Source organism: Sceloporus occidentalis, unplaced genomic scaffold, assembly GCF_023333645.1.
Source record: "Sceloporus occidentalis isolate IW3139 unplaced genomic scaffold, rSceOcc1.0.p SCAF_4, whole genome shotgun sequence".
Lineage (NCBI taxonomy): Eukaryota > Metazoa > Chordata > Lepidosauria > Squamata > Phrynosomatidae > Sceloporus > Sceloporus occidentalis.
Window position 1 is genome coordinate 163247568 of NW_028316984.1, and position 27310 is coordinate 163274877.

General features: G+C 41.6%; 1 protein-coding gene across 4 annotated transcripts in view; it reads right to left on the reverse strand.

Annotated features, from left to right (window-relative positions):
• The window catches only part of LTBP2 (latent transforming growth factor beta binding protein 2), a 205622-nt gene that overhangs the window by 116391 nt on the left and 61921 nt on the right, over positions 1-27310 (reverse strand). For all 4 annotated transcript variants that reach the window (XM_089522203.1, XM_089522201.1, XM_089522202.1 and 1 more), the window contains exons 4-5: positions 8425-8612; positions 1287-1457 (exon numbers count right to left, since the gene is read on the reverse strand). In XM_089522203.1, coding sequence (XP_089378329.1) covers positions 1287-1457; positions 8425-8612 — 359 coding nt within the window. The remainder of the gene's footprint in view (positions 1-1286; positions 1458-8424; positions 8613-27310) is intronic.

Sequence of the window (27310 nt, forward strand, 5' to 3'; positions counted from 1 at the left end):
GATCAATCAAGAAAGCCACAATGAAGCTATGGCCCTGATTTCACAAGACCTGAGCTGTTGGTGACTAGGGCTTTTAGAGGTCTCTTATTCATGAATCACTATATGCCAAAGTTTTCTTGATGGCAGATAACAAAAACAACAACAAAGTCTCATACATCTGGAGGGCAGACCCTCCCACCTTGAGGACTGCCATTAGCAACAGAACAATACACATGCAAATCACTCTTGCCTTTCCAGGTCACACAATATATATATACCCAAGTCTTTTCCAGGCAAGCATTCTCTGAAGATGCCAGCCACAGATGCTGGTGAAACGTCAGGAAGAAAGTCTTCGAGAACATGGCCAGATAGCCCTAAAAACCCACCAAAAACCATGGATGCCAGGTATGAAAGCCTTGACTTCCATTATTTAAAAGATTGTATGTACAGTGCCATGTAAATTTACATGTGTAAATTTACAGCGCTTTATAAATAAAGGTTAATAATAATTATTATATTTATTTATTTATTTATTTATTTCCTACTTTTCTTCTGGCACAGGACCCAAGGTGGCTATATTTAATCAGCCCTTGCAGACCCTTCCAACTCTATGATTCTATTATGTTAAGATCAGAAGAAAAGGCTTCTGCTACCTTCCTAGTTAGGAATACCATAAAATGCTCACCAGGTGTATTTATTTTCATACAAGCAAAAGTGGGAAGATAAGGAAAAAACCCAAAGCTGATGCGAATGAAAGGAAAGAAAGGAGAAGTTTGTTGTTGTTGTTCAAGTAATGGCCCTTGTGGTCTCTTCCAACTCTATGATTCTAATTTCTGAGGAAGGTGAATTGATCATGAGGTTTTCTTGGCAAAATTTGTTCAGAGGGGGTTTAGCCACTTTCATCAGAAGCTGAGAGTGTGTGACCACTGGGTTTCCATGGTCAACCAGGGATTCAAAACTTGATCTGAAGACTCATAGTCCAACACTCAAACCAGTATACCACATTAGAGAAATCAGACCCAGGAAAAAGAAACATTACTACCTTTCTCTGCGACTGAATGCCAGAGATTCTTATGTGCAGAATAGGGTAAGGGAAGATAAAAAGAATAACTGTAATTGGCCTCTAATCCCAGATAAGGCAGAAGTGTTATCAGAGAAAATAGTTTGTTTCAAACAAGTGGAGCTTTCTTAATGTTCCAGTTGTGAACTCTTCTTCAAGAAGGAATTGCCAGTCTGGTCACAAACCAAATAAACCAAGGAAGAAAAATAAACCATGTGAACTGGGTCAGACATCTTAGAACACTCACATATACGAAAGCCAGATTTGGGGTCAGGATCATGTCCACCCTGGCTGTACAGGGTGGTGGTATCCCCTTTCTCACAGCTATTGTAGCAGCGGCCATGCCGACAAGTCTGTTTACAGATTGTGGGAGTGAAGACAATTTTTATCTTCCTGATTTTTTCTGTAAGGTTGACACCTGCAAAGAAAAGAAAAAAACTTCACAGAATAATAATGTAACAAAAATCACCAAGCAGTGGTACCTTTATTGGATCACCTAAAAAGCACAAAATACATTGTGCAAGCTTTCAAAGCTTCACTGGCTTCTTCATCAAGTAAAGATGTTAAAAATGATCCAGGAGAAGGAAAGTGATGAGGTTAGGGTCATGGGACTACATTTTGTCTTAGGACCTTATCACACTGGGGGTTTTTAGCTCAGAACTAGAGTGAGTTCGAATTGAGTGATGTGAATTCATGTTAGAACAGGGGTAGGCAACCTGCGGCCCGGCGAGGCCTTGGGACCGGCCCCAGCCCAGTCCTGCTGCCAGGGCCTTTGCCGTCTCGTGCGAGGGGCATGGTGGGGCAATTGTCTATAGAAGCCTCAGAAACATGCATTTATCTTAACATTTTTTTAAAAATCACCATTTTTTTTCGCGTTTTCTCTTTTCTATTTAAAAAGTGCCCTCCATTTGAAAATGTTGTCCTACATTTGTCCCGGTTTATTAATTTATTTAATTTTTTTTAAAAAAAATATTTAATTATTTATTTATTGGCTTCGGCCCCCCAGTTGTCTGAGGGACAGCAACCCGGCCCCTGGCTCAAAAGGGTTGCCTACCCGTGTTAGAACGTTCATGTATTTTCACACCTGGTAGCTTTCAATGGGAGCCCCTTCTGTGGGGCTTCCACGGGGCTTTCGAACTGAATCCAGCTGGCTTCTCATTTTGGCGAGTGCACTAAATAAGTGGATTGACGAGATTCGCATTGATGGTCAGTTCGAACTCACTGTTGATTGGTCTGGTGTGGAATTCCAATCTGCTGATGCTCTTGAACACCATCGCAAGACCCCCGGGTTGCAAATCTCCCATGATGCCCTGCTGGCATTTTGCCCCATTTGCTTCCGGTGGCCCTTTCCGCTTTCAGGGCAACCGGAGCTCCATTGGAGCTCTCTCTCTCTGCTTCCCTCCCTCCCTCCCTGCCTCTCTCTCTCTCTCTCTCTCTCTCTCTCTCTCACACACACACACACACACACACTCACATATATACATACACATCAGTCAGGTCAGGGGGTGATGGGATAGATCGCTGGTGCCAGGATCAGGAGGCAGAGGCAGTCAAGGGGTGATGGGATAGGTCGCTGGGGCCAGGATCGGGAGGCAGAGGCAGTCAGGGGGTGATGGGATAGGTCGCTGGGGCCAGGATCGGGAGGCAGAGGCAGTCGGGGTGATGGGATAGGTCACTGGGGTCAGGATCGGGAGGCAGAGGCAGTCAGGGGGTGATGGGATAGATCACTGGGGCCAAGATCAGGAGGCAGAAGCAGTCAGGGGTGATGGGATAGGTCGCTGGAGCCAGGATCAGGAGTCAGAGGCAGTCAGGGGGTGATGGGATAGGTTGCTGGGGCCAGGATCGGGTGGCAGAGGCAGTCAGAGGGAGATGGGATAGATCGCTGGGGCCAGGATCGGGAGGCAGAGGCAGTCAGGGAGTGATGGGATAGATCGCTGGGGCCAGGGGATGATGGGTTAGGTGGCAGAGGGGGCAAGATGGGGATGCAGGAGCAGTCAGGGGATGATGGATTAGGTGTCAGGGTGAAGGAAGGGAGCAGATCAGGGTATAGGAAGATGCAGGGGATGATGTAACAAGAGGATAGATATAGATATATGTTGCTGAAATAGATGAGGGGAATGACAAGAGGATAGATATAGATGTGGATGATATGGAAGAGGGCTCTGACACAGAGGACCCTTTGAATTTGGCTGCCAGGGGTGGGAGAATAGAAGGGAGGAAGAAAGGTGCAGCTGTCATTCCCGTGAAAGTGGAGCCAGGCTCCCTTCTTCACCCCGGAAGTGCAAAGGTTCAGGATGCCTTCAGGGCCCCACTGAGCATGTGCAAGGGTCCCAATTCAAATCGTTGAATCCCCATGGTATGCACCGCTGTGGAAATACAATGTGCACTCACTCTGCTTTGCCTGAATCCGTATCACGTGACTTCCTTGGATTCGATTCCCCCTCAGTTCGGAAGGGCAACGGAACAGCAACCAGGTGTGATAAAACAGCCACGTTATAACGTCAGTTTGGATCACTCAATTCGCACTCGCCCCTGATCTTAGCTCCAATAACCTCGGTGTGATAAGGTCCATAGATATTACTTCTGTTGTCAGTTATGATGGTTTAGACTAGGGATATCAATGCAGGCAGAGGTTACTCCTCTTTTTTGGCCATGTGGGGACAGGGAACAAAGGTCAGAAGACAGGCAATAAAATTTCAAATCGATTAGCATTAGACATAGCTCTTGTTGCATAGGTTTCTCAACACAGTATAAAATAAACTTTATATAACAATAAATAATCACAAACATTACCGATTTGTCTGTGATTATTTATTTTTACATAAAGTTTATTTTACCTTTATATGATAGAAAATTGTATACGCCAGTGATGGTGAACCTTTTACAGACCAAGTGCCGAAACTGCAACCCAGACCCCACTTATTTATTGCAAAGTGCCACATCCCTCTGGCTTTCTAGTAAGAAACTCTGGCAAACTCTATGCTAAGGCGACAGCATGTGTGCCCACAGAGAGGGCTCTGAGTGCCACCTCTGGCACGTGTGCCATAGGTTCGCTTTCACTGGTATACACTGTATACAAAGATAGGACAGGATATGGAATTGAGACTGCCATGGTAATCGACAGGGGGAGTGTGACCCTTTTGATACTTCTAGACCTCTCAGCGGCTTTCGACACCATTGATCATGACATCCTGTTGGAATGCCTGGGAGAGCTGGGAGCTGGAGGCACAGCATTGTGGAGGTTCCGGTCCTATCTCTCAGGCAGGTTCCAAAGGGTGATGCTTGGGACAGTTGCTCTTCTAAAAGAGAGCTCAAATTTGGTGTCCTTCAAGGCGCCATCCTGTTCCCAATGCTATTCAATATATATATGAAGCCGCTGGGTGAGATCATCGAGAGACATGGGGCATGATGTTATCAGTACAATGATGACACCCAAATATACTTCTCCATGTCTCTCACCACAGCTCAGACCAAAGACGGTATCTCTTCTCTCAATGAGTGTCTTAAAGTGTTAATGGACTGAAGCTGAAGCTGAATAAGACGGAGGTACTCGTTGTTGAGCCCACTAATCCAGGTATAAGGATAGGTCAACCAATCCTAGACGGGGTCACACACCCCTTAAAGGACTGTGTTTGAAATCTGGGAGTGCTCCTAGACTCGTCGCTTCTGATGTCTAATCAGGTAAATGTGACAGTCAGGAATGCTTGCTATCAGCTTCAGCTGATATGCCAATGGCATCCTTTCCTGGAACAGAGGGACCTAGAAACTGTAGTAACATGTGCTGGTAATCTCACATCTCAATTTCTGTAATGCATTGTACATGGGACTACCCTTGTGCCTAGTCCGGAAACTTCAATTAATCCAAAATATGGCAGCCAGAGTGGTCACCGGGACAGCTAGAAGTGACCACATTACCCCTATCTTAAAATTTTTCCACTGCCAATTAATTTCCAGGCAAAGTACAAGGTGTTGGTTATGATGTTTAAAGGCCTACATGGCTTGCGTCGAACCTATTTGCGGGATCACCTCCTTCCATACAATCCGTCCTGCAAACTGAGTTCCTCTGGAAAAACCTTCTACAACCAATAAACACCAGGTTGACGACAGTTACCCAGAGGGGGTCTTCTCACTGGCCTCTCCAAATTATGGAATGGCCTGTCAGAGGAGATCCAGAACATCACAAATCTTGACAGTTTCAAAAGGGCTGTCAAGACAGATCTTTTCCAACAGGCCTTCCCTGAATGATCCACCCGGACTTCCGTAGATACAGACCATCACAAAGAACACCCAAACTGTCCATCCCATTGTCTCTGACTGGCTTGATTATTATGGTTAATATTTTATTTTAAATGCTTAATTGTTTTAATTGTTGATTGCTTAATAATATTTTAGTGTGGTAAGGATGTAGGGGGAGAGAATTAATGGGATATATTTTAACTGTATATTCTGTTTTATCAGATGTTGTGAGCCACCTGTAACTTTATAAACTTTATAAAATAACATTATTATTATCATCATCATCATCATCATCATCATCATCATCATCATCATTATGTTGAAAAATAAACAGAAGGTTATGTGGATCATGTAGCAAATCAACAGAATACATTTTCAGCAGATAATCAAATAAGAAAAACAATATTTTATTTATTTATTTATTTATTTATTTATTTAATGGATTTATATTCTTCCTCCCAAAATGGGAATAACAATAAGGCAGGAAAGAAAGTAAGCACACATTAAGCAAAAGAGACATGGAGCATTTTTGTATTTAAAAGATAATAAATTCTTTCTGTTCCCTCTCCATCTATATCTCTGTGTTCATTCTCCCTTTTGGGGGGGAGGGGGGCAGGGGAAGAAACAAAGCTATCTTGAAGGGATAGCCAGTGTGATGTATGCTTTGAGCTTTAGTCTACAATAATACAGACGAGTTGGAATCCTTGCTTGGCCATGAAACCTATTGTGTGACCTTGAAAGATTTTCACATGAGGTTGTTAGTGTTCTTAAATCGTTGCTAAATCATTCTTAAATTGTTGCTGTGTCCAGTGTGTGAATGTAACTGTTTTGAAATCATTTTGTAATCATTTATTGCTGAATTCTGATATATCAACGATTTAAGAACACTAACAGCCTCATGTGAAAATCTTTTGGAATCGTCTATCTGTTAAGACGATTCCACTACACTTTGGGACAATAAAGGAACGATGTAACGATGCTGTGTGAATATCTTCTATGTCTCAATAAAGGATATGATGGTATTCCAGTATACTACTTGGCTCCTTCAACTGAGAAAAAAAGAATGTCAGAATCAGATTGCTGAGCCAGTCAGCTCAGATGAGGGGAGAGAATTGTTGAAAGGGGGACAGTTATGTGAGTGAAGGTGTCCTGGTTGAAAGAGGAGTGGTTCACACAATACGAGGAGGTAAATTTGATCACAGATAACAAAGGAAGAAAAGCAATGTAAATATGGATGGTGGAGTTGGTGGAATTAACCTCTGCATTGGGATTTAATTTGGTTGTGCCAGAGCTTATAAATACCAGAGCTGAAACATGGAACATGATATGAATAAATATTCCTCCAAGCATGTATAAAGTGCCTTCTTAGTACTGGTAGCCTAACACAAGGGTGGGAATTATGCTGTTCTCCAGGTGATGTTGGACTTCACTTTCCACCATGCCTTGCATTGTCTAGGCTGGCTAGGTTGCTGGAACTTCAGTCTAACAACATATGGAGGGTTGCACCATTTCTCCCCTGGCCTCACCCTCCTTATTAAGGAGCAAAACATCTAGGAAGCAAGGACAAAGCAAGAGTTCCATACGGATTTGATGTCTGAAATTGACTGGGTTACACATCCTACTGTGTCCATTTGCCAGCAAAACAGGCAGTGCTTATGGCAAGGGGTCCCTCTGAGTTGGGAGATCCTTGAAGCAATCTGATGAGTGAAGGAGAGAGGAGAAGTCTCACCAAAAACTTCATTTGCTTAGCATTCAGTGCCACCATCTAAGAAAAACAATGGTCTCTGCATCACATGCCTCCTAAGTGGAAACAGAAATGGGAGGGGAAAATGGCTTGCTTTTTCAGGACAGCAAAGTTTAGCTAAGATAAACAATAAGACAACAGAATAATATGTTCCCTAGTCTAAAATAGCTGCCTAAATTCTCTGCTGGTGTCTTTGAAGCATCTAAAAAGTCCTCTCGCAGAAATAAATAATCATTTTCAAAGCAGAGCTGGAATACTGTGTGTCCAGTTCTGGGCATCACAATTCAAGAAGGATGTTGACAAGCTAGAGGGCAACCAAAATGGGGAAAGTATAGAAACTATGCCTTATGAGGAGCAGCTTAGGGAGCTGGGTGTGTTTAGTCTGGAGAACAGAAGGTTAAGAGGTGACATGGCAGCCTTGTTTAAACATTTGAAGGATATTATACTGAGGATGGAACAAGCTTTTTTGTGTGCTGCTCCAGAGGCTAGGATCCAGAGCAATGGGTTTAAACTAAAGAAAAAGAAATTCCACACTAGGAAAAACTTTCTGACAGTAAATGTTGTTCAAGAGTAAAATATGCTGCCTCAAGAGTGTGATGGAGCCTCCTTCTTTGGAGGTTTTTAAATAGTGGATAGATGGCCATCTGTCAGGAGACTTTTATTGTAATAATAATAATAATTATTATTATTATTATTATTATTATTATTTATATAAATTTGTATATTAACACATGGCAGGGAACTTGACTGGATGGTCCTTCTGGTTTCTTCCAGCTCTATATTTCTATATAGGATCCATGGCTATGGAATCCCACAATGTCTATAACCTACTTAACGAAGTCCTCTCCACACTAACAAAAGCCCCAAATGGCTTGGGTCCAGACTATCTGAAGGACCATATCTCCCTAAACAAGCCAGCCCACATGATAAGATCAGCAAAGGAGGGCTTTCTCTCAGTCCCACCACCTTCGCAGGTGGGGTTGGTGAGGACTTGGGAGAGAGCCTTCTCCATGGCTGCTCCCAGATTATGGAACTCCCTTCCACGAGAAATCAGGTCAGCCCCAATGCTTCTCTCTTTTTGCCAACAGCTGAAGACATTTTTATTTAGCCAGGCGACTGGTGGGTGAATTTTACTTATGTACTGTGGTGTGCTGTTTTAATGTTTTGATTTTTTTTTAATTTTTCAAATGGCTTTAACTATGCTTTTAACTTATGTTTTAATATTAGTATTATTTAATTATATTTTAAATTGTGTAAGTAATGTTTTAATTTTTTCTTTTTAAATTATTATAAGATAGATGCCTTGAATCCCATTTTGGGAAAAAGGCAGGATATATAGATTAGATAGACAGACAGACAAAACTTTTCTTTGTCACAGATATCTAAGTCATCCTTTAAACCTTACCCCAGAGAGATGAATTAGGCTCTGGATAGGCTGTACGTGGTCCAGAACTGCTCTGATCAAATCCATTCACATTCGGCAACACATTTGATGTTAATTGGTCATTATTTGTGGCAGGATAGCGTCGGACTGTGCGGGAGGGCCCTGTGTGCTGTTGCAAGGTAACAATGGAGCCACTTCTGCTCTGAGTCCTGTGGAAAGGAAAGGAAAGCTGAACTTACATTTAGTTTGAACTAAGTTACAGTTACATAGTCCTCGGAGTTGAAGATATTGTACCCACACCATAAATAATAATAAATAAAACTTTTATTTATATCCCGCTTTTCTGTGACAAGACAATCAAAGCGGCTTATAGCACGTTAAAATCCACATTTACAAATTTATGCCCCAAATTCCCCCCCTTAAAACAGGATTAATCAAGTTACAATTTAAAACATTAAAAACACAATAAAAATACAGCGAGGACAGAGCGGTGGGCTAATACATGTTGTGGGGGCAGTCATTCTGTGGCCAGGCACTTTTATTTAGGAAAGGCCTGCCGGAAGAGATCCGTCTTGACAGCTTTTTTAAAGCTGTCTAAGCTGGCAATTTGATGGATCTCGTCTGGCAGACCGTTCCATAGTTTGGGAGCAATTGCAGAGAAGGCCCTCTGGGAGGTAGCAGTTAATCTGGTTTTTAAAGGCTGCAATAGATTCCTCCCAGAGGACCTGAGGGTGCGGGGCGGATTATATGGGAGCAGGCAAACCCTCAAATAGGTTGGGCCCAAGCCATATAGGGCTTTAAAGGTTATAACCAACACCTTGTACTGTGCCCGGAAACTAATAAGCAGCCAGTGAAGAGATTTTAAGATGGGTGTTATTCAGTCACTCCTAGTTTTTTCGGTGACCAACCTGGCTGCCATATTTTGCACTAATTGAAGTTTCCAGACTAGGCACAAGGGTAGCCCCATGTAGAGTGCATTACAGAAATCAAGTCGTGAAGTTACCAGTGAATGTACAACAGTTTCTAGGTCCTTTACTTCCAGGAAAGGGCGCAGCTGGCGTATCAGCCAAAGCTGATAACAGGCGCTCCTGATCGTCGCATTCACCTGATTTCTCATGTGAACCAACGGGTCTAGGAGCAGCCCCAGACTGCGAACACAGTCCTTTGTGGAGAGCGTGACCCCATCTAGGACTGGAGGTTGCAACCCTATACCTGGTTTGGGGGCCTCTACTGTAAGTACCTCTGTTTTGTCTGGATTCAGCCTGAATTTGTTTTTCCTCATCCAGCCCATTACTGCTTCAAGACACTGATTGAGGGGAGAAATGCCATCTGTTGTCATAGCTGCTGATCGGGACATGGAGAAATATATTTGGTTGTCATCAGCTGAATGAAGCCACAACTGCTGCCACTGCAACAGCCCAGTGAGGGAGGGCTCCATACATTTCATGCCAGGGGTGGTACTCTATCCCACCAGTATACCCACCAATTATATTCATCACAGCCACCAACTGTGAGGCTTCCACTCATCCCCACCTTTGTCAGCAATGTAAAATGTACCACAGCTATGGCAACAAATGTGGAGGCCTTCTAGGTATCTTCATGGTTCCTGTGCACAATCTTATTCATATGATCTCTTGACTGGACACCACCACCCTTGAATAACTGCTACCACCACAGATACTGTGGGTGAACTCAGGCTTTCCAATATCCTTAATGTAACATTCTCAGAGACTCAAATGTATAATACAAAAATGATTTATTAAACAGAAGTGGAACATAACATCAAAATTGCTTATTTAATACATCTAAAACCTGGCTGACACTAATTCTTACTCATGCTCGTATTCCTAACACCAACACCCATATCCCTCACTCTCACTCTTACTTACATCCTAACTGACTTAACTAATCTCTTTCTCTGACCCTGACTTACTCTCCTGTTATCCCTAACTCCTATTCTTAACTTTTACAGCCTCTTAATCCTAAACTTGACAGGCCCAGTTCACTCTAATTGTCCTATATAGCTTCATTTTTAAAAGTCCCTCAGACATTCAGCCAATTACCATTCATGCCAAGCATTCCATACCCTCTCCCCCTCTCAACAGAGCCTGTCTTACCTTATTACATATACTATACAAGACAGCGACAACTATATTTTATCTTAATTTCTCTAGTAAACTCACAGCAACATTTTTTATAATAACATTACATGCATCAAGATAGGGGGCAGCCCATTCCTTTGGCTTCTTTACTTCCTTTTCAACCTAAATCAATAGCAAATCTATGCAGCAGTTAGGGAATTCTGACACCTAATGATTGAAGAAGGTAATACAGTATAACACATGACTCCATCTGGATTAATTAAAAGCAGTCAGTAGGTTTTAAAGCGCAGGTGTACATCATACCATCCCTTTAATATTCATACCAAACTTCTAGCATCTAGGTTTCATGACCCTCATCCTCTTTTTATTACAGATTATATCTCTTAGATATAAACTACTGTGTAAAATAGTAAACTGCCTTACTATCTCACCTTCTAAAGTATGAGTAAGCAGTGTGCTTAAATGTAGCTCAATAATGTTTTCACACTATGCTCCTGAGAATTCAGCCCCTAGTGATGCTAATATGAGTCTAGACTTCCTCAAAAGAATACACAAACCTTTACACAGCAGCCAGAATATATTTCTGTTGATTCATCTTGAATTCTGCATAACCAGAACAGATCTCACTCTGGCACATTACCATGCAACCTATTTTGATGCCAGTCATGCAAGCAGTGTTAAGGGAACAAAAGAGCCATCACTGCTGTGGCTGTGCAAGATGGTAATATATTCACAAGGAAAGTTCATTTGTTACCCCCAACTCTCTCATCTTCTTCCAAATGTAAGTGATTGCTTGGAAGCCTGTTCACCCTATTTAAGGATCGGAAGACTGCATTCTCATTCCTGTCTTTGGAACAGACAAGGGTAGACATGTAGCCAAGAAATGTGTCTGACCAAGAAAATAAACAGAATATACAACTATAAAAATCACAGGGAAACTTCACAGGGAATGGACACCCATTAATGAAATTGCAGTTTCTTCTGGGCAATTTTATTTATGGTGCTTGGCTTTTTTATTTTGCCACAATCAAGCAACAGAAAGATGCATAATCCTCAGTTGCCAAAGCCAAAATTTTTAGTGACCATTCAACACATGTTGGTTTTCACAACAGACTCTCACACAGAGCAGAGCTTGTTTTAACTCAGCAGATTCTAAATCTCCTTCTTTAAGCTTTTCAACCCAATTGTGCTTTGTTAGTCCCCATCTTCTTTGTAAGGGGAGATCAGTTCCATGCCATTCAGACAGCTTTGTTCTGCAGTACCCTCCCCATCCTCTAATTTTCAGCATCCTAAATAAACTAGGAATTAGTTCTGGGATCTTCAAAGAAGCCTAAAGTGAACCAATGAGATTAAGTAAATCTCAATGCATGACCCAGACCCACAAACTGTGCCACTGCCTGAAAGCACTGCCTGAAATCCCTTTTGAAAAATAGTTGTATTTGCCTGGGAGGCCGCCACTACAAGAAAAACAGGAGCCAGCAATATGGAGGAAAGGCCACAACTTTATTAAGCAACCAGCAAGCAAAGTAGCATTGGCCCAAAGCATGAGGTCTGGATCTGGATCATCATACAACCCACTGTTGTATGATGAATCGTAACACCTGGTAACGGCCAGGCTTCAGGAGGGCCTAGGGGCTAAGGGAACGCCATATATCCGTCCATGCAACCATCCGATCGCATGTATTTAATCAAGCCCCTAGACACCAGGAGACGCTGTCATGCTGTGGCTCCCGCAATGGCCACAACGCATGCCCTCAGCGCTCCCATGTCCCAAAGGGACTCCTGAACCAGTGCTACGCAGCCCTGGAAACCACGCCCACCAGATCCATGACCTATGCTGCTGCCCCTGAAGTTGTGACATGAAAAACCACGCACCCAAGGGAGGGAGGGTGGGTGAACCGAGCAGCAGATGGCACTGAGCAGCAATAGCAGCGAGCAGCAAATGGCACCAAGCAGCAGATGGCACCGAGCAGCAATAGCAGCAAGCAGCAAAATGACTCCGAGCAGGAAGCCACATGGCCTTAAATAAGCCAGTATGTGGGAGGGAAGTCGCCCCACCCCCAAGGCCAGCCGATGAATTGGCCACCCTGGAGGTCCCGGGGCGACCATAGAGAGGGACCCCATGCCTCCCAGAGAGGCCCCAGGAGGCAGAAGTCCCTCCCATTTCCACCCTGGCCAGCCAATCCCAGGCCTGAGCACCCAGCAAGGAATGCCGGGGCACAACTACACCCGTTCTCAGCCTTGCAGCAGCAAAGCTCCCAGCGGCAACACAGCCTGCCTGATGAATCAGCGGCCGCATTTTATTTTTAGCCTGAAACCTTGTAGAGTTGAATTCAAGATTTGCTGCTAAATTAAACACAGCCATATTACATTGTTGTTTTCAACCTATATGAGTCAATATTTTCTTACATCTTTGAGATAATTCCAAGAGAACTCCGAGTACAGCAGCAATCCCATGGATGCTTGAATCCGTGGGGGGGGGGGGTCTGTGGATAAGGAGGGCCAGGCTGACTACTCTGAAATGTTGTTCATGCTCAGAGACCAGTACTTAGACATTAAGGTCTTTGCTTATAGCATCAAATAAACTCTGTGCTTGTCCAATACATGTTAAGTTTTTATTTAAGCAAAGGTTTTACAAGCTACTTCAGCAGGTGGAACAATTGTCTTCTCGGTTTGGGAAACTCAGTATTGCTCTTAACTTTTTCCTGCTGGTTTCTCCAGAAAGGCACAATACAAACAGTGCATCTAGTGGCACTTTCATATTAAGCTCTTCCTGACAGGTCAAAAGAAGTATCAGCTTTTGCAGTATAGCTCCTTCATTTTTGCTGGGCATTGCCAGTATTTTGTTGCCTCTGTGTCCATTCATTCCCTATGAGTGGATTCTTTCCTATTTCTCCCTGGATGCTGTTAGTTGCTTGGCGCAACAATTTCTTGAATCTGCATTAGAAGGGGTTTTTTTGTAAAGTGGGGGGGCATAGTTTGATGAGGTTGGGGTGTGTTCCTATGCCCTGAAATGATATTTTTAAAAATTATTTTTCTTTATTTATTTTTGGTTATTTTTCTTAGGAGTTTATCACACGGAGGATGAATTGGTAAAATCCCATGCAGAAATTGAATTTTAAAATCTGGGTGTTGTTTTTCAGATGCACTGGCGTGAAAGAGAAATAATGCAAAAAATAATCTGAATGGAAAGTTCCTTTGTACTTTCTGAATTTAGTGAAAGTAAAAAGGAGCTGGTTTTGATGAGATTGCATTCGGGTTATTTTCGCATTATTTCTCTTTCACACAAACATTTGAAAAACATCCTGTAAATGTGGGTCTTTTCAACTTTCTGTTTGGGTTAACTCCGAACGTCATCTGAAAAACAACCTGCAAATGTGGGTTGTTTTCAGTTTAAATTTAGCTTCTGCATGGGATTCGTCCCATGTGATAAACTCCTTAGAGTAATAGTATTATTCCATTTCAGTGCAAAAGTGCTATTTCACTATTTGACCGATGCATACACTAACTCTACGAAAACACTTTTTAAGGAGAAAAAAAGGAGGAGGAGTGAGAAAAGAACTGCCTTTACCTTTATCTATCCCACCAACCATCTTCAAGATGTCCAGCATGCAAACAGTGCAGCTTTCATCAAGATAAAATGTATTGTGGGAATGACCAAAAACCCAGTATGAACCACAACAATTGGGACACATATGTCCCTGAGAAGTTTACTGATTATGATATGTCTTGCAATGTAACATCCATTGGAGAGTAGGAATAAAATGTTGCAGCTGTTCCCAGGATTTCCCATCAAATAATCCAGGATAACAAACAAGCTACAAATATCCCAACATTTGCTCTGTCTGTTTTCCCCCCTGTTACGTTTGGCATCTCCTTGAGCCTCAACACCAGAGCTTGGAAATGTTACTTTTAGAAGTGACAATCTCCAGTATTCCCCTGCCTCCCTCCATGGCAAATGGCCATGATGACTGGTAGATTCTGGGAGCTGTAGTGCAAAATAAATTCCAAGCTCTGCTTAAAATTCACTGCAATTTCAACTGTTTAGTCCACCTCCCAAAAGATAAGACTGGTAAGCCTTAAATTTCAAGTTACTAGGATGAAGGACAAATGGGTACCCAAGCTAATTCCATTACTGAACAACAAAAGGAAACATAGTGGCTTCTCTCTATATCTTTTAATTAAGAATTGCTTCTATTCTGGTCTATCCACACTCATTCCATTCAGTTACACTCAGCCCTACCTCATCTCTCCTTAATGGATGTGTAGCATTCCTGTGGTAACCACAGGACATTTTTATAAAAGCAAAACAAAATAATCTTCCAAGGAAATAGTGAGATATATTCTCAAGAAACGAGTTGTCCTGAAAAAACATAACTGAATTTATATAGTAAAGCCCATTGTATTCCAAGATTTAGAGGGATTTTGCCCAAGAGCTCTAGAGGCATCTGAGAATGGACTGGCTGAATTACTAAAATATGAATTTTCTCACTAGCTGTTCCTTTATTGGGGAAAACAATTTACATTTTTTAAAAAAAAATGTCTGTGGGAGTTGTTCTAAGAAAATACAGTTTTGGCACACACTGATAGCACAGTCCTATGAATGTCTATGCAAAAATAAGTCTCAGTGAATTTACTTGGGTTTAGACCCAGGTAAGAAGATACAGGACTGCAGCCTAAGAGACAGTCTGCAATGGGGACATATAAAGGGCTGTTTTTGTGGCTCTCAGAGCTCCCATGGTTCAAGGAAAATGTCCAAAATGTCCCCAAACAATCTCTACAGAGCATGGAAGACATTTTGAAACATACATCCCAGACCATTTTAGGACCAGGAAACACTTTTAAAAACAGAAAAACAAGATGTGCATACCTTCCAGCATTTCACAGGTGAAAACTAGGACATGTGTAGTCACGCAAAATAAGAATGTGGTTACTATGACAGAAGATATTAATATGAAAGAATGTACAAGTTAGAAGAGGGTGCAGCAGTTTGCTTTTGCCTGAGTCCACTGGGAAGGACAAGATACTGCCCCCTCCTTTTGTCTCTCTGTGCTGAGTTAATTGGGTGCAAACTACTTTCATACTTTAAACAAGCAATTTATGTAAGCTGAGATCAAAGGAGGAAAGTGGATGGAGAGAACTGGGATATTTTAAAAGAAGCTGAAATGTGAGATAACAGAGAAGTAATTGGGCCTATCCCTGCCAAATTGGGACAGTTGGGAGGGTGTAGAAGTGAACATGAAATGAATTCCCTAATTTTTTCCTTCAGCAAAAGAATGTCTCTCCTGGGCTAAAATGGCCCAAGGGAAGCAAAAATATGTCCCCTAGAAGGCATTAGGACACCAACACTGGTGTTTTTCATTTGTACGTTTGTCTGTCTGTCTGTCTGTTTGTTTGTTTGTTTGTTTGTTGCAGGCGAGTGCAATTTGCACCCTCCATGATCTCCTGGAGGGCTAATGCTGGTCCCTATCCTTTCACAATTGCCCATCATTGATCTACAAGTTGCAAATGCCACACAGAGGCCATTTGGCATAGACATTCTTAACAGTGTCTGTTGGTTGCATGGAAATTCATACACACAGAAAGATGTTCTGTATCTTATGGGCCTGTTACAGACAGCCAAAATAAAGCTCCAGTCCTTAGGGCTGGAGCGTGGCTTTGGTGTGACTTCTGGACTCTTAGGACACATGCATCATTGAAACACCATACCTCCACTGTGACTCAAAGCAGCTTTATTTTGGCTGTCTGTAACAGGCCATGGTGATTTTGGGGAATCTCAACTGCTATTTGAAAGCTGACTCCAACAGTTTCCATGTTTTGCTTAGAACCATGCCTTGAGAATCGTACTTTTGGGATTCCCTAAAGCCCCAAAAGAGTACCACCAAGCCTTGCTGACTGGGGGGATTCTGGGACTGCCATGAGCCCTGTCGAAGGAGAAAGGCAGAATGTGAATTAAATAAGTAAGGAAGCAATAATAATAATAATAATAATAATAATAATAATAATAATACCTTTCCCAAGTTCTGACATCAGTGGACCTTTGTTGTGCTCTAGCATATTTCTATGACTTAGTAGCAGGATTTCCATAACACCTGGATGACTGAGTTTTCACCCAGATTCTACACATGCCACCCAGTGTCCATTTGCATCATCATTTTGGCCCAGACTCCAAGCTTTTATTTTAGAGAAAGTCTCTAGCCCATGTAGAACTTGAGATATGGGGCAAAATGTGGATGTACCCTCATGTCAATTTTTTCTGCAAGGAACAAGTCCACTACTGCCTTTCAGGTCAAGGGAAGAAACATAGAGTGGCAGAATGCAAGAAGTCAGAGGGGCTCATTGTGAGTACATAAAGAAAACCAACAGGGGAAATCTCATCAATGATTTGTTCCTGGAGCATTCCTGGGCCTCATTCCCACTATGGTTTAAACCAGATCATGATTCAGTACAATCTGGCTTAAACCACCATGGTTCCCACTTAATACAAATTGCTTCAGCGATTTGGACGGGGGGGGGGGGGGGCGGCAGCATGGTTTTGACCCATTTAACCCACATCAAAAAGATGCTGGTTTTTTCAGGGTCTTTTGGGCTGAATCGATTGATTCTGAAATAAATCGATTCAGCCCAAGTGGAAACCAGACAGATTCGAATCCACCCGGTAGCCCGGCTTCCCCAGTCTCTCCGCCCTGGCCATGCTTGCTTCCTTCCACCCTGGCCATGCCTCCTTCCACCCCGGCCTTGCCTCTCTGCTCCAGCCATGCCTCTTCTGTCCCAGCCTTGCCTCTCCGATCAGCGCAAACTGCAGTGAGAACCACGCTCTGCTGCTGAACTGAATCATGGATTCAGTTCAGAAACTGACTCCCAGGTAAATGGGAATGAGGCCCTGGTTTTTCCCAGGATAAGTCCTCTCTAAGCATGATGTGTGTGAAAATCTTTGCTGTGATTGTGCAACTGTCCCAAAAAAAATGCCTGTATAACCCCCCCCCCCAATTTTTTCCCCATGTGATAAAGTCCATAGTTTCTCTATTCATTCACCATGGCAACCCTATAAGACAGATTTGCTGAAAGTTAGTGGTGGCCCAAGCTCACATGGCAAATTCTATGAGTAAGGAGAGATTTGAACTTGAGTCTCATTGCCCAAAATTTTAAAATTACTCTATTATTATTATTGTTTTATTTATATACCGCTATTCCAAAGATCATAGCGGTGAACAGCAAGTAAGCTAATTAGCAAGTAAGCTAATTTGCCCCCAACAGTCTGGGTACTCATTTTAGCGACCTCGGAAGGATGCAAGCCTGAGTCGAGCTTGGGCCCTTTTGCTGGTCTTGAACTCGCAACCTTGTGGTTTTGAGTGAATGGCTGCAGTACAGGCATTTAACCACTGCGCCACCAGGGCTCTCTATGGTTATCTCAGATCAAACGTAACTGTTAAACATGGTATGAAGATTGAAACATAGTAGAAGAAAGAATTTCACAATTCATGTATTCATGTACCTAGTTTGTGTAATGAGAATAATATGTAAATTAAATGCCCTGGTTTGAGGATGTGTATGGCAAGCCTACTTGGTTTGTGAAGATCAAGGCTTCTTTAAATGTAATAACTAACTTTGAGAAATAATATTCTGTTAAGATAATTGCATGAAATTACATAACATCAAATGAACAGTGAACTGCTAAACTCAAATGTATAATACATAAGATTACTCTAGTATAAGTTTACTAGAAGAACAAAAAATAGCTCAAAACACTGGATCCACCTCTGGGTTGGTCAAAGGGAGATACTGAAAAATTAATAGTGGAAATAAGACAGATGTTCTCTTCAAATTTTTTCTATAGTACCAGCACAGGAAGTAGCACATCAGTCTTTTATTGATATTTCATCTCTAAAAGCCTAATTGACATAGACTACTTCGTATTTGAAGATTCTGTCAAGCATAGGAAACAGATGTCCTTTGCTGTCAGTGAAGACAACTGGACTTTATTGTATGTCTGCATGTTCAGGAAAAATGAACATGCAGAAACAGATGAAAACAAGTAAACTCTTTTCAGCATTGTTGAAAAATTGTTTTATTCACAGCACATGAAAATCTCCTTGCTAAACTGGAATGCTAGTCCAGTATTCTGTACACAACATCAACTGCTCCAAAGATTCCTGAGAACTCACAAGTAAGGTGGGGAATTAGGCATGCATCCTATTCAGAGCTTGAGATGTTATTTTTTGAACTACATCTCCAAATAACAACCTGCCAGTGGAGGATTCTGAAAGCAGTATTCCAAAAATTAACTTTTCCAAGCTTCATCCTACTTCATTAATGGCAATCCTCTATTTGAAGGGCCTGATCCAAGTTGGTTTAAAAATAAGGGACCATAAGAAGACAGGCAAGGAAGACATCCAAGGTACCATGTTACTGGTGACGTGGTTAAACAAGTACCTATTTTGCTAAAATCTGTGCTCTGACATATCTCACAAGTTCTGCAGAGAGTTGTTGCTTTCTATTATCTGTTGGAAGGTTTCCAAGAAATTCAAGGGAGGTATGGGGGTTCTTTGCATAGACATCTTTGCTATTCACAAATGGAGGGGGAGGGAAGTACCTGCTAGGCATGACACCCATTGCCTTCTTAAAAAGAATACTGAGAGCATGTCCTCCTTTTTTCTATGATAAATATCTTTTAGTATAATCTACAGCTGAGTCTTATTTTTTCCTTCTTGGAAAGAATGGAAGTTGCAACCTAGCCAGCACCCCGATTCTCTCTCTCTCTCTCTCTCTCTCTCAGACACACACACAGAGACTTTGGGGCACAGGTAAAGCATCCACCTTCTATCCCTGTTGTCTCCCTCCTGTTTGGCCAATAGATGGTGTTGCAATAGAAAAAATACATTGGATGCACTGGAGCAATTTTCTATTCTGTGCTGTTAGTGTTTTCAATGCTTATTTTACGAGACATAAACTTAACAGGGAACACGTCATGGATATCTCTGGAGTATCAGTTTCCCTGATACAGAACATCTCCTAAAATTGAAGCCAGATTCATCACGGGAGAAGAAAAGAAACACTTGCATGACTTCTGTCTCACATTGCGCTGATAACATTAACTTTATCAGGATCTCAAAAGCTTCTTAGTCAACAGAACTTTCCAAGAGTTAATGGTAGCCAAAAGCTCACTTGAAATAAAAGAGACAGGCCCAACCTATATTGAGAAACCACTTCCCTGGCCTAGAAAGCACAAATTGTTCTTGGAACAGCTCCCTGAGCTGTTTATTTTTACCTTATATACTGAACATAACTATTTATTTTCCTTATTCTTTTTATGTTCCCATAGTTCTTTCCTGGCATTTTATGCTAACGCCCACCACAGATCTGCAAGAGGAATCACAAGGAACTTGTCTGAAGGGTTCAGACATTCTGTAGGCAGCAATAAAAACATGGCAGCCAAGCTAGTGAACTCATCCTTTTTGAGGAAAGCTCCACCCCACCATAACTACTCAAGATCTGTGCCACAGCCATCCATTCTGCTTCCCCACTACTCCACCAGGTTTTTTATAAGCTTGCCAGTTCATGTGTTTCAAATGAAACAAGTCAGGTGATGAAGATGAAGACTATGTAATTGTGAGAGAAAGGACTCTTTGGAAGCCATACACACAACACAGGACTGGATGGATGCCTTACTACAGCACACATCTGCTCCCTATCGCAAGTCCCTGAAAGTGCTGCTGTGAGCCAAATGTAGCATGAACTCCAGGAACCTTCACTGTGTGCAGGAAAGCATCCAAATCATGATGAAATTTGTGGGGCCATGTGAAAAGGCATTACAATGAATGCTCTCTGCTTTGGTAACAACTTGTAGAGTGTTGCAGATGCAGAAGCTCAGCAATGAGTTTAACAATTGGCCTTCTCGTCCATCCATATTCATGTTTTATAATATAACATGCACATGTTAACTTGCTTTAATTTCCATTTACTCTTTTTGTGTAATCAGTAAACAAGCCCTAAACATAAATGTAAAGAGAAACTGTGCTGACCTGGCCCCTAATAAGTATTTTTTTTCCCACTCTGAAAGCAGGAATCTCTACAGGAAGCACACAACTCTCTTTTTGCAACAGTCCACTGGCTGCTGCTCTGTTTCCAGGGCACAATTCAAAGTGCTGAATACAAAATCCTAGACAGCTTGAGTCCAGGCTGTTTCTCCCTTTATAAGCACATTAGAGGTTTCAGAAAGGCTTTTCTCTCCATCCACCACCTTCTCAGGCTCATTTGGTGGGAACAAGGAAGAGGGCCTTCTTGGTGGCTGCTCCCAGATTTTCAAACTCCCTCCCTGCAGATAGGTGGATATGCCTAGGATGACCCCTTCTCCTTGCTTTCCTTCTGCCAACAACTCCAAACATATTTATGCTATCAGGTGTTTAGAAACAGGTTTTTAATGGTGTGCTGTGCTCTTTTGTGGTTTGTATACAGTATTTTGAGAGCCATCATGGAGTAGTGGTTTGAGTACTGGACTATGACTCTGGAGACCAGGATTCAAATCCCAGCTTGTTGGCAATGTAAACCCACTGGATGACTGTGAGCAAGTCACACTCTCTCTGCCTCCGAGGATGGCCATGGCAAACTCCCTTTGAAGAAACATGACAAGAAAACCCCATGATAGGAAACATGACAAGAAAACGCCATAAGGCAGAAACAACTTGAAAGCACACAACAACACTATACTATTTTAATGAATTGTAATGGTTTTAACTCTATAAATTGTTTAACTATCTTTTAAGTAACTTTTACATGTATCCTTTTATTGATGTTTTCATATACTTTTTGAGCTGTATTGTCCCATTATGTTGTAAGCTGCCTTGAGCCCTCTCTCTGTTGCCTTTCCTCTGGCAGGTAAAGACCTCTTTCGTTTAAGGAAATATTTGGTTTTTAGTATATTGTGGCAGACAGAGCTTTTAGTGGGGGTGTAGTGTTTCTATTTATTATGTTTTAAATATCTTTGTAATGTTTTTACTTTCTATTTTTTTAAATAAAAATTCAGTTTAGCTGTGTTTAAACTTTTTAAAGTTTTTTTATTTTATTGCATCGTGCTTTTCAAGCATTGTGTGCTGCCCTGAATTCCCCTGCTGGGAGAAAGGTGGGATATAAATTGAATTAAAAAACAATAAATAAAAATTATGCTGGGAAAGGTGGAATATAAATGAATAAAATTTTCTTCCTATATCAGTTTCAAGGAGAAGGAGCAACCTTCTTTTCCAAAGCTGCAAGCATCAGCTTCTAGTTTCTAGAAAGTCCTGTGAAGGTGTACAACCACCACCTGGAGAATTTTCTTTTGAGATCCATGACACCATGTCTGAGAACCTAAAAGGCACATTTGGATGTAACAGAACATAATGTTTGAGCAGTGCAGACCTGTAGACCACCTGCACTTAATGACATGTCAGAGTTCAGCTGACAAGGTGGTAAGGATATTCTCTGGAGACAAAATGTTTTGTTGATTTTTTAAATTTATTTATTTATTTTATTTTATTTTATTGTGCCAAAATTGGTTTAAACACCTGTGGATCCAGGGAGGCTCCAAATGTAGTGAAAAGGCCCACCAGTCACCCTAATCATTTTTTTTTTAGCATTTCAGAGCCAAAACAAGTTGCGGGGGGGGGGGGGGGCTGCATACCTTTTGCAAAAACAAATTATTTTGACACCTGGAAGGACCTAGAAACCACAAAAATAGCCCTGAAAGACCACATACAGCCTGTGGTCCACATTTCACCAACCCCTGATTTTAACTGATATGACATGGGGCACATTCAGTAAGATTATGGAGATTATCAAAAGGGGTAATGTCAGGAGAAGGATGGGGGCGAACCACGATGCTCCCATCTCTATTGCGTGATTGTCTGAAGATTATCAGACGATGTCGTGATTATCCTGTGATTATCCCATCAATGAAGAGGGATTATCTCAATTTCTTAATAATAGGGTAACCCATTAATACTGCAGTGACAAGACAATTCCTCTTCATTGATGGGATAATCACAGGATAAGCACCATGTATCTGATCATCTTTGCACGATCATGCAATAAGGATGGGAGCATGGTACTTCGTTCCCATCCTTCTCCTGTCATTACCCCCCATCTGATAATCTCCTCTTCTGTTAGATGATGTCACTACTAGCTGTTAATACATGTACTTTTTACCATATTCCATTCTTAGAAACAATTACTTAGCCATTAATTGCAGAAGAAAATTATTTATAGAAGACTTTTAAAAAGAAGTCCCAGTGTTACATTTAATAAGGAAGGCTGAACTGTGCAAAGAGTAAAAGCAACAACTGCCCCTGTGAAGGTCAAACCAAATCCTTTGCACAGCCATCCAGTAAGGGTAAAACTAGATATTACAAAGGAAACTCTTAGGGTTTCTAAACCCATATTTACTATATAATGATAGTAAAGGATATGGAGCAATTGCAGGGATGGACTAGCAGGTAAAATAAAGGGAAATGTGTATGTGTGTGTGTGTGTGTGTATGACTCTGAGCAATTTTTAAAATTCTGTCTCCTTAAATAGGTTTTAAACTGCTTTACAAAAAAAAATCCATTTCAGGAATGTTTACATTGAACAATCCGCACATGCAGGATAATTATGAATGAAAAGGGCTTGCAACAAAGGTTTAGCATGTTTCTAACTTATTTAGTTAAAAATAGTTTATTGAGGTGTGATTACAGCTGCTTAGGGCACTATCTCTTTCTTATAAGCAAAACTTACATAAAACAAGAGACCCTAGTAGTTTATTCTTGGAGAGCCAATGTAGTGCAGTGGATTGAACACTGGACTACAACTCTAGAGACCAGGGTTTGAATCCCCAATCAGCGATGGAAACCCAGTTGGTGATCTTGCGCATGTCACACACTCTCAGCCTCAGAAAAAGATAAAGGCAACCCCCAAAATCTTGTCAAGAAAACTAATAGTTTCAACTTAGTGTCACCGTCAGTCAAAAACAACTTGAAGACACAACAACAACAACAACAACATGGTTAATTCCCTCATATACACATGAGAATGCCAATGGTTTGTAATGGAACTTGAAATATGAGCAGATATTCCAAAAATATGTCATAGTCTTACTAACAGAAGAGGACCTATGCTGGATCAGATGAAAGATCTATCTATCCCAGCATTATGTTTCCCTAGTGGTCTCCATAAGGAGAATATGAGGGAGTCACAACTCTGCAGTGTTGTTCTCCAGCAGCCAGTGTTCACAGCACTAATGCCTCTCAGTGCTGGAGATGATACACAGCCACTTCAACCAGTTGCCACTTATATCTTGGCTATCCACCTCCTTCAATCTAGAGTTCAGACTCCTTTTTCTCATGAAGTGGTACTTCAATCTGTTATGGATTAAATAGGCCATCCAGTAACTGGCTTTGCACCTTTGTATATCTGCATATTGATGCCGTCTGCTTTACACTATTCCACAGGAGATACATGAGGCACTTCACAAAAGAGACATGTTACCAAGCAAAACATGAAAAACAAAAGTGTAACAATCAACGAGTATACACTAGTGAGCACCTACTAGTGTTTTAAAGTTATTGTTTTATACTGTACAAAAGATGCTACTTCAGATTGTTGAGGGGCCAGTATCTCACGCAACAAGGATTTAATTTTTTACAGATGTACATTCATTCAAACATCTTTGTCCAGAGGATGTGAATGGCTTATAAAGCAAGAACTTAATCATGGTAATCTCTTGATAATCAGCCACTGAACTGTTTTATCTTAAAATTCCCAAGAGTTTTGTCAATTTCTGTCCCATCTATCTGCCTTCCCTACTGGCCAGCATCCCTCTTTATTCAAAACCTCTCAGACCGTAAGCCAGTGATTCACTTCCTTCTTTTATGCAATTTTCCACTGAATCATTGGAGAAGAATGGACACCACACCATCAAACCTACAGGGACTAAAATAAGTAGCCAGGGTTGGAAAGTCCCAAACAAGCTGCAATCCAGCAGCTTTCCTTCTTCAGTCTATGCAGTGGTCATGAGACAGAATTGTATGGGTCATTATTTGGGCTGTTGTGTAGCATCTCTCTTAACAACAGCACTAGAGTGTCTCACATGGTACAGCCCACAGACATGACAAATGTTGAGGCCTCACTTGGAATAAAAGGCGTTGTACAAAAGGGCCTATCTCTCCATATTCCATGAAGTAACAAAACTGAATCTCCCCCACTTTTCTATGGCCAGATGCCCAGGTCAGTAACCACAACACAGAACACTTTCCAACAGAACAAGCCTTAAGGCATTAAAGTCCTTAGCTATACAAACCTGATGGTTTTCTTCTCTTTTCACTTGCAGTGATAGTAACTGGGAACTCTCTCTCTCTCTCTCTCTCTCTCTCAATCTCATGCACCAGACACTTCTCTCATCATTCTCAGACAGGCATGGAACAGCCAAAAATACTTATTTTCTTGGGTAGCTGACCTTTTTTTATTAATAATATTTTTAAGTCAGGAAAGGCATCCAAGTTTCATCTTGTTGTAACTATGATAGACAGTGCTCTTATTTAATAAATATTCTTATTTAGTTTTTTTAAAAAAAATCAAACAGAGAAATAAACATCAGCCCCTTGAAATCATTCACGCCTTCTCTCTGGAATGACCAGCTGTCAACCCGAAGATCTTACAGCCCCTTAAGAGCTCTAAAAGAGAGTGAAGCTGCTACTGTGTCTGCCTTTTGTTTCTTCCCAAGTCATTTAGGCCACTCTCCACAACCACCTGTTATGAAGATGCCAATGACTTCTTTACTGCTGCCTGAGAAAACCAAAGTAAAATCTAATGAACATCAGTAGGAAAAAGGTAGAACAACAAACATCTTGATGAAAATAGCAGTTTGACAGTGGGACCAGTTACCTAGAGAGACAATGGGCTTTGCCTCTGTGATGTCGTTCTCTGGTAGGAGAAGAATAAAGCTCTCTTTCTCTTTGAAATGCATGAACCTACACCAGATCTAGAGTTTTAACTGGTGGATTTCCTTACCCCCAGGCTTACAGTACTGGGCTGTGACCAAGCAGGGCCTCTCTAAAGGCACCTCACAGCTTTTACAAATCTTTGTCCTCTCTTTTAAGGCAACAAGCCCCTACAGTGAACCATCCTCTCTAAAACCCTAGGCTCCTTAGATCCAGCTGTCCTCAGTGGCTGACCAAGCCTGGCAATTCTAAACCCAAATGTGCCAGGGCTGGCTCTTTTTGCTCCTGCATTGACCTCACCACATGTCTGGCAGGTGGCAGCTGATCCTGCAGCTGGTCACAGGAAGGATTGCAGAACCTGGGCTCACCATCCTGGCCAGTTTGTTTCTAAGGCCTTGCTGGCTCCTTTTGCCTTCCCAATCCCTGTTTTTTCTTACCTTTCACTCAACCTTCTGGACAACTCTTCCAAGGTAGCCTGCTACAGCTACCCAGATGCAGATAACCATTCTGAAGCCAACAGGCAAATGTGATGCCTTCTCTCTTCTTTAGCATTAAAATAGTTTAATTCCAGTCTAATTGTCACTTTTGTAAGCTTTTAATTGTACTGTGTTTTTAGACTGTGAGACACTTTGAATCCCAATTTTTTGGGGGAAGCGGGGGTGGTGGTGGTGGTGGTGGTGATGATGATGATGATGATGATGGTTCTACTGATCCCTCTTGAATGGTATAAAAAAATTTCCTATCCCTCCAGGCTGAGTGCATCAGCATCTAGCCCTACCCTGGTGGGTCCTTCCAGCTTCTTACAGCCTCACTGGATATCTAAAGTCAGAGGCAGTTATCTGCTGTATATGCTCTAGTTCAGAATTTTCTCCACTGAGAAAGAGGGAAAGGAGTTGGGCCACCTGACTGACAAGAGTGGCTCTCAAATTTTGGTCCTCCACATGTTTTGAAGCAACTCCCAGAAGCACCAGCCAGTAAGTGATTCCAGGAGTTGATGTCTGAAGTATCTGGAAGACCCAAGGTTCAGCATCACTGGCTACCAGAGCTGCTCCAATTGTATGATTTGTCTAGAGCAGAATTAAAGTAGATCCATTAAAATAAATGAGACTTTAGTTATGACTGCACTGCAGACCTCATGGTCACAACATCTGTCCCAGGTTATGGGGTTTTCTGTTTCTTCCCCCATTGCCTACATTATGTACCACTTACCTTGATAAAGAATTTAGGAGAACTGAAATCTTGCATACTCTTTTTGTAGCATTTTGTTAGACTGTATTCAATGTATAAACAAAATGAATAAACAAAAGGATATGCCTACACACAGAATCTGAAGAAGTGTAGCACACCACTTGTGTCTACCACTGTGTTCTACCTAGACTCATACTCAAACGTCAGTGGCCACTGAGAAATGCAGGCAATGTTTTTTTTCCAGTGGTAACTAGATTTTAATCCATGGAATTTGCTTCTACAAAAATAGAAACATGCACAAAATTAAAAGCAGATATCATCCACATGATTTAGCTTTCTGCCAATAATTCCCTCCACATTATTTCATTTAGCACTCTTAATGAATAAACTTCCAAGCAAATAAGTGTCTTGTAAAATTAATTAAGTTAGTTTTCCTGCAGGCTTAAAAAGAAAAGATAAGAAATAAGTGCTGTTTTCCCCCATTTTCTTCTACTTGGGAGGTGCCAGATAACACACAACATCAAACCTATATTAGTAACTAAATATACAAATTACATATTTTTTAGAACACTTTCAAATGTACTCTGCAGGAGTGATCTGCTTCCCATCCAATGCTCTGGAAAAAATGCACACACACTGTCACTTTCAGGAGCTACATACTGGAGATTA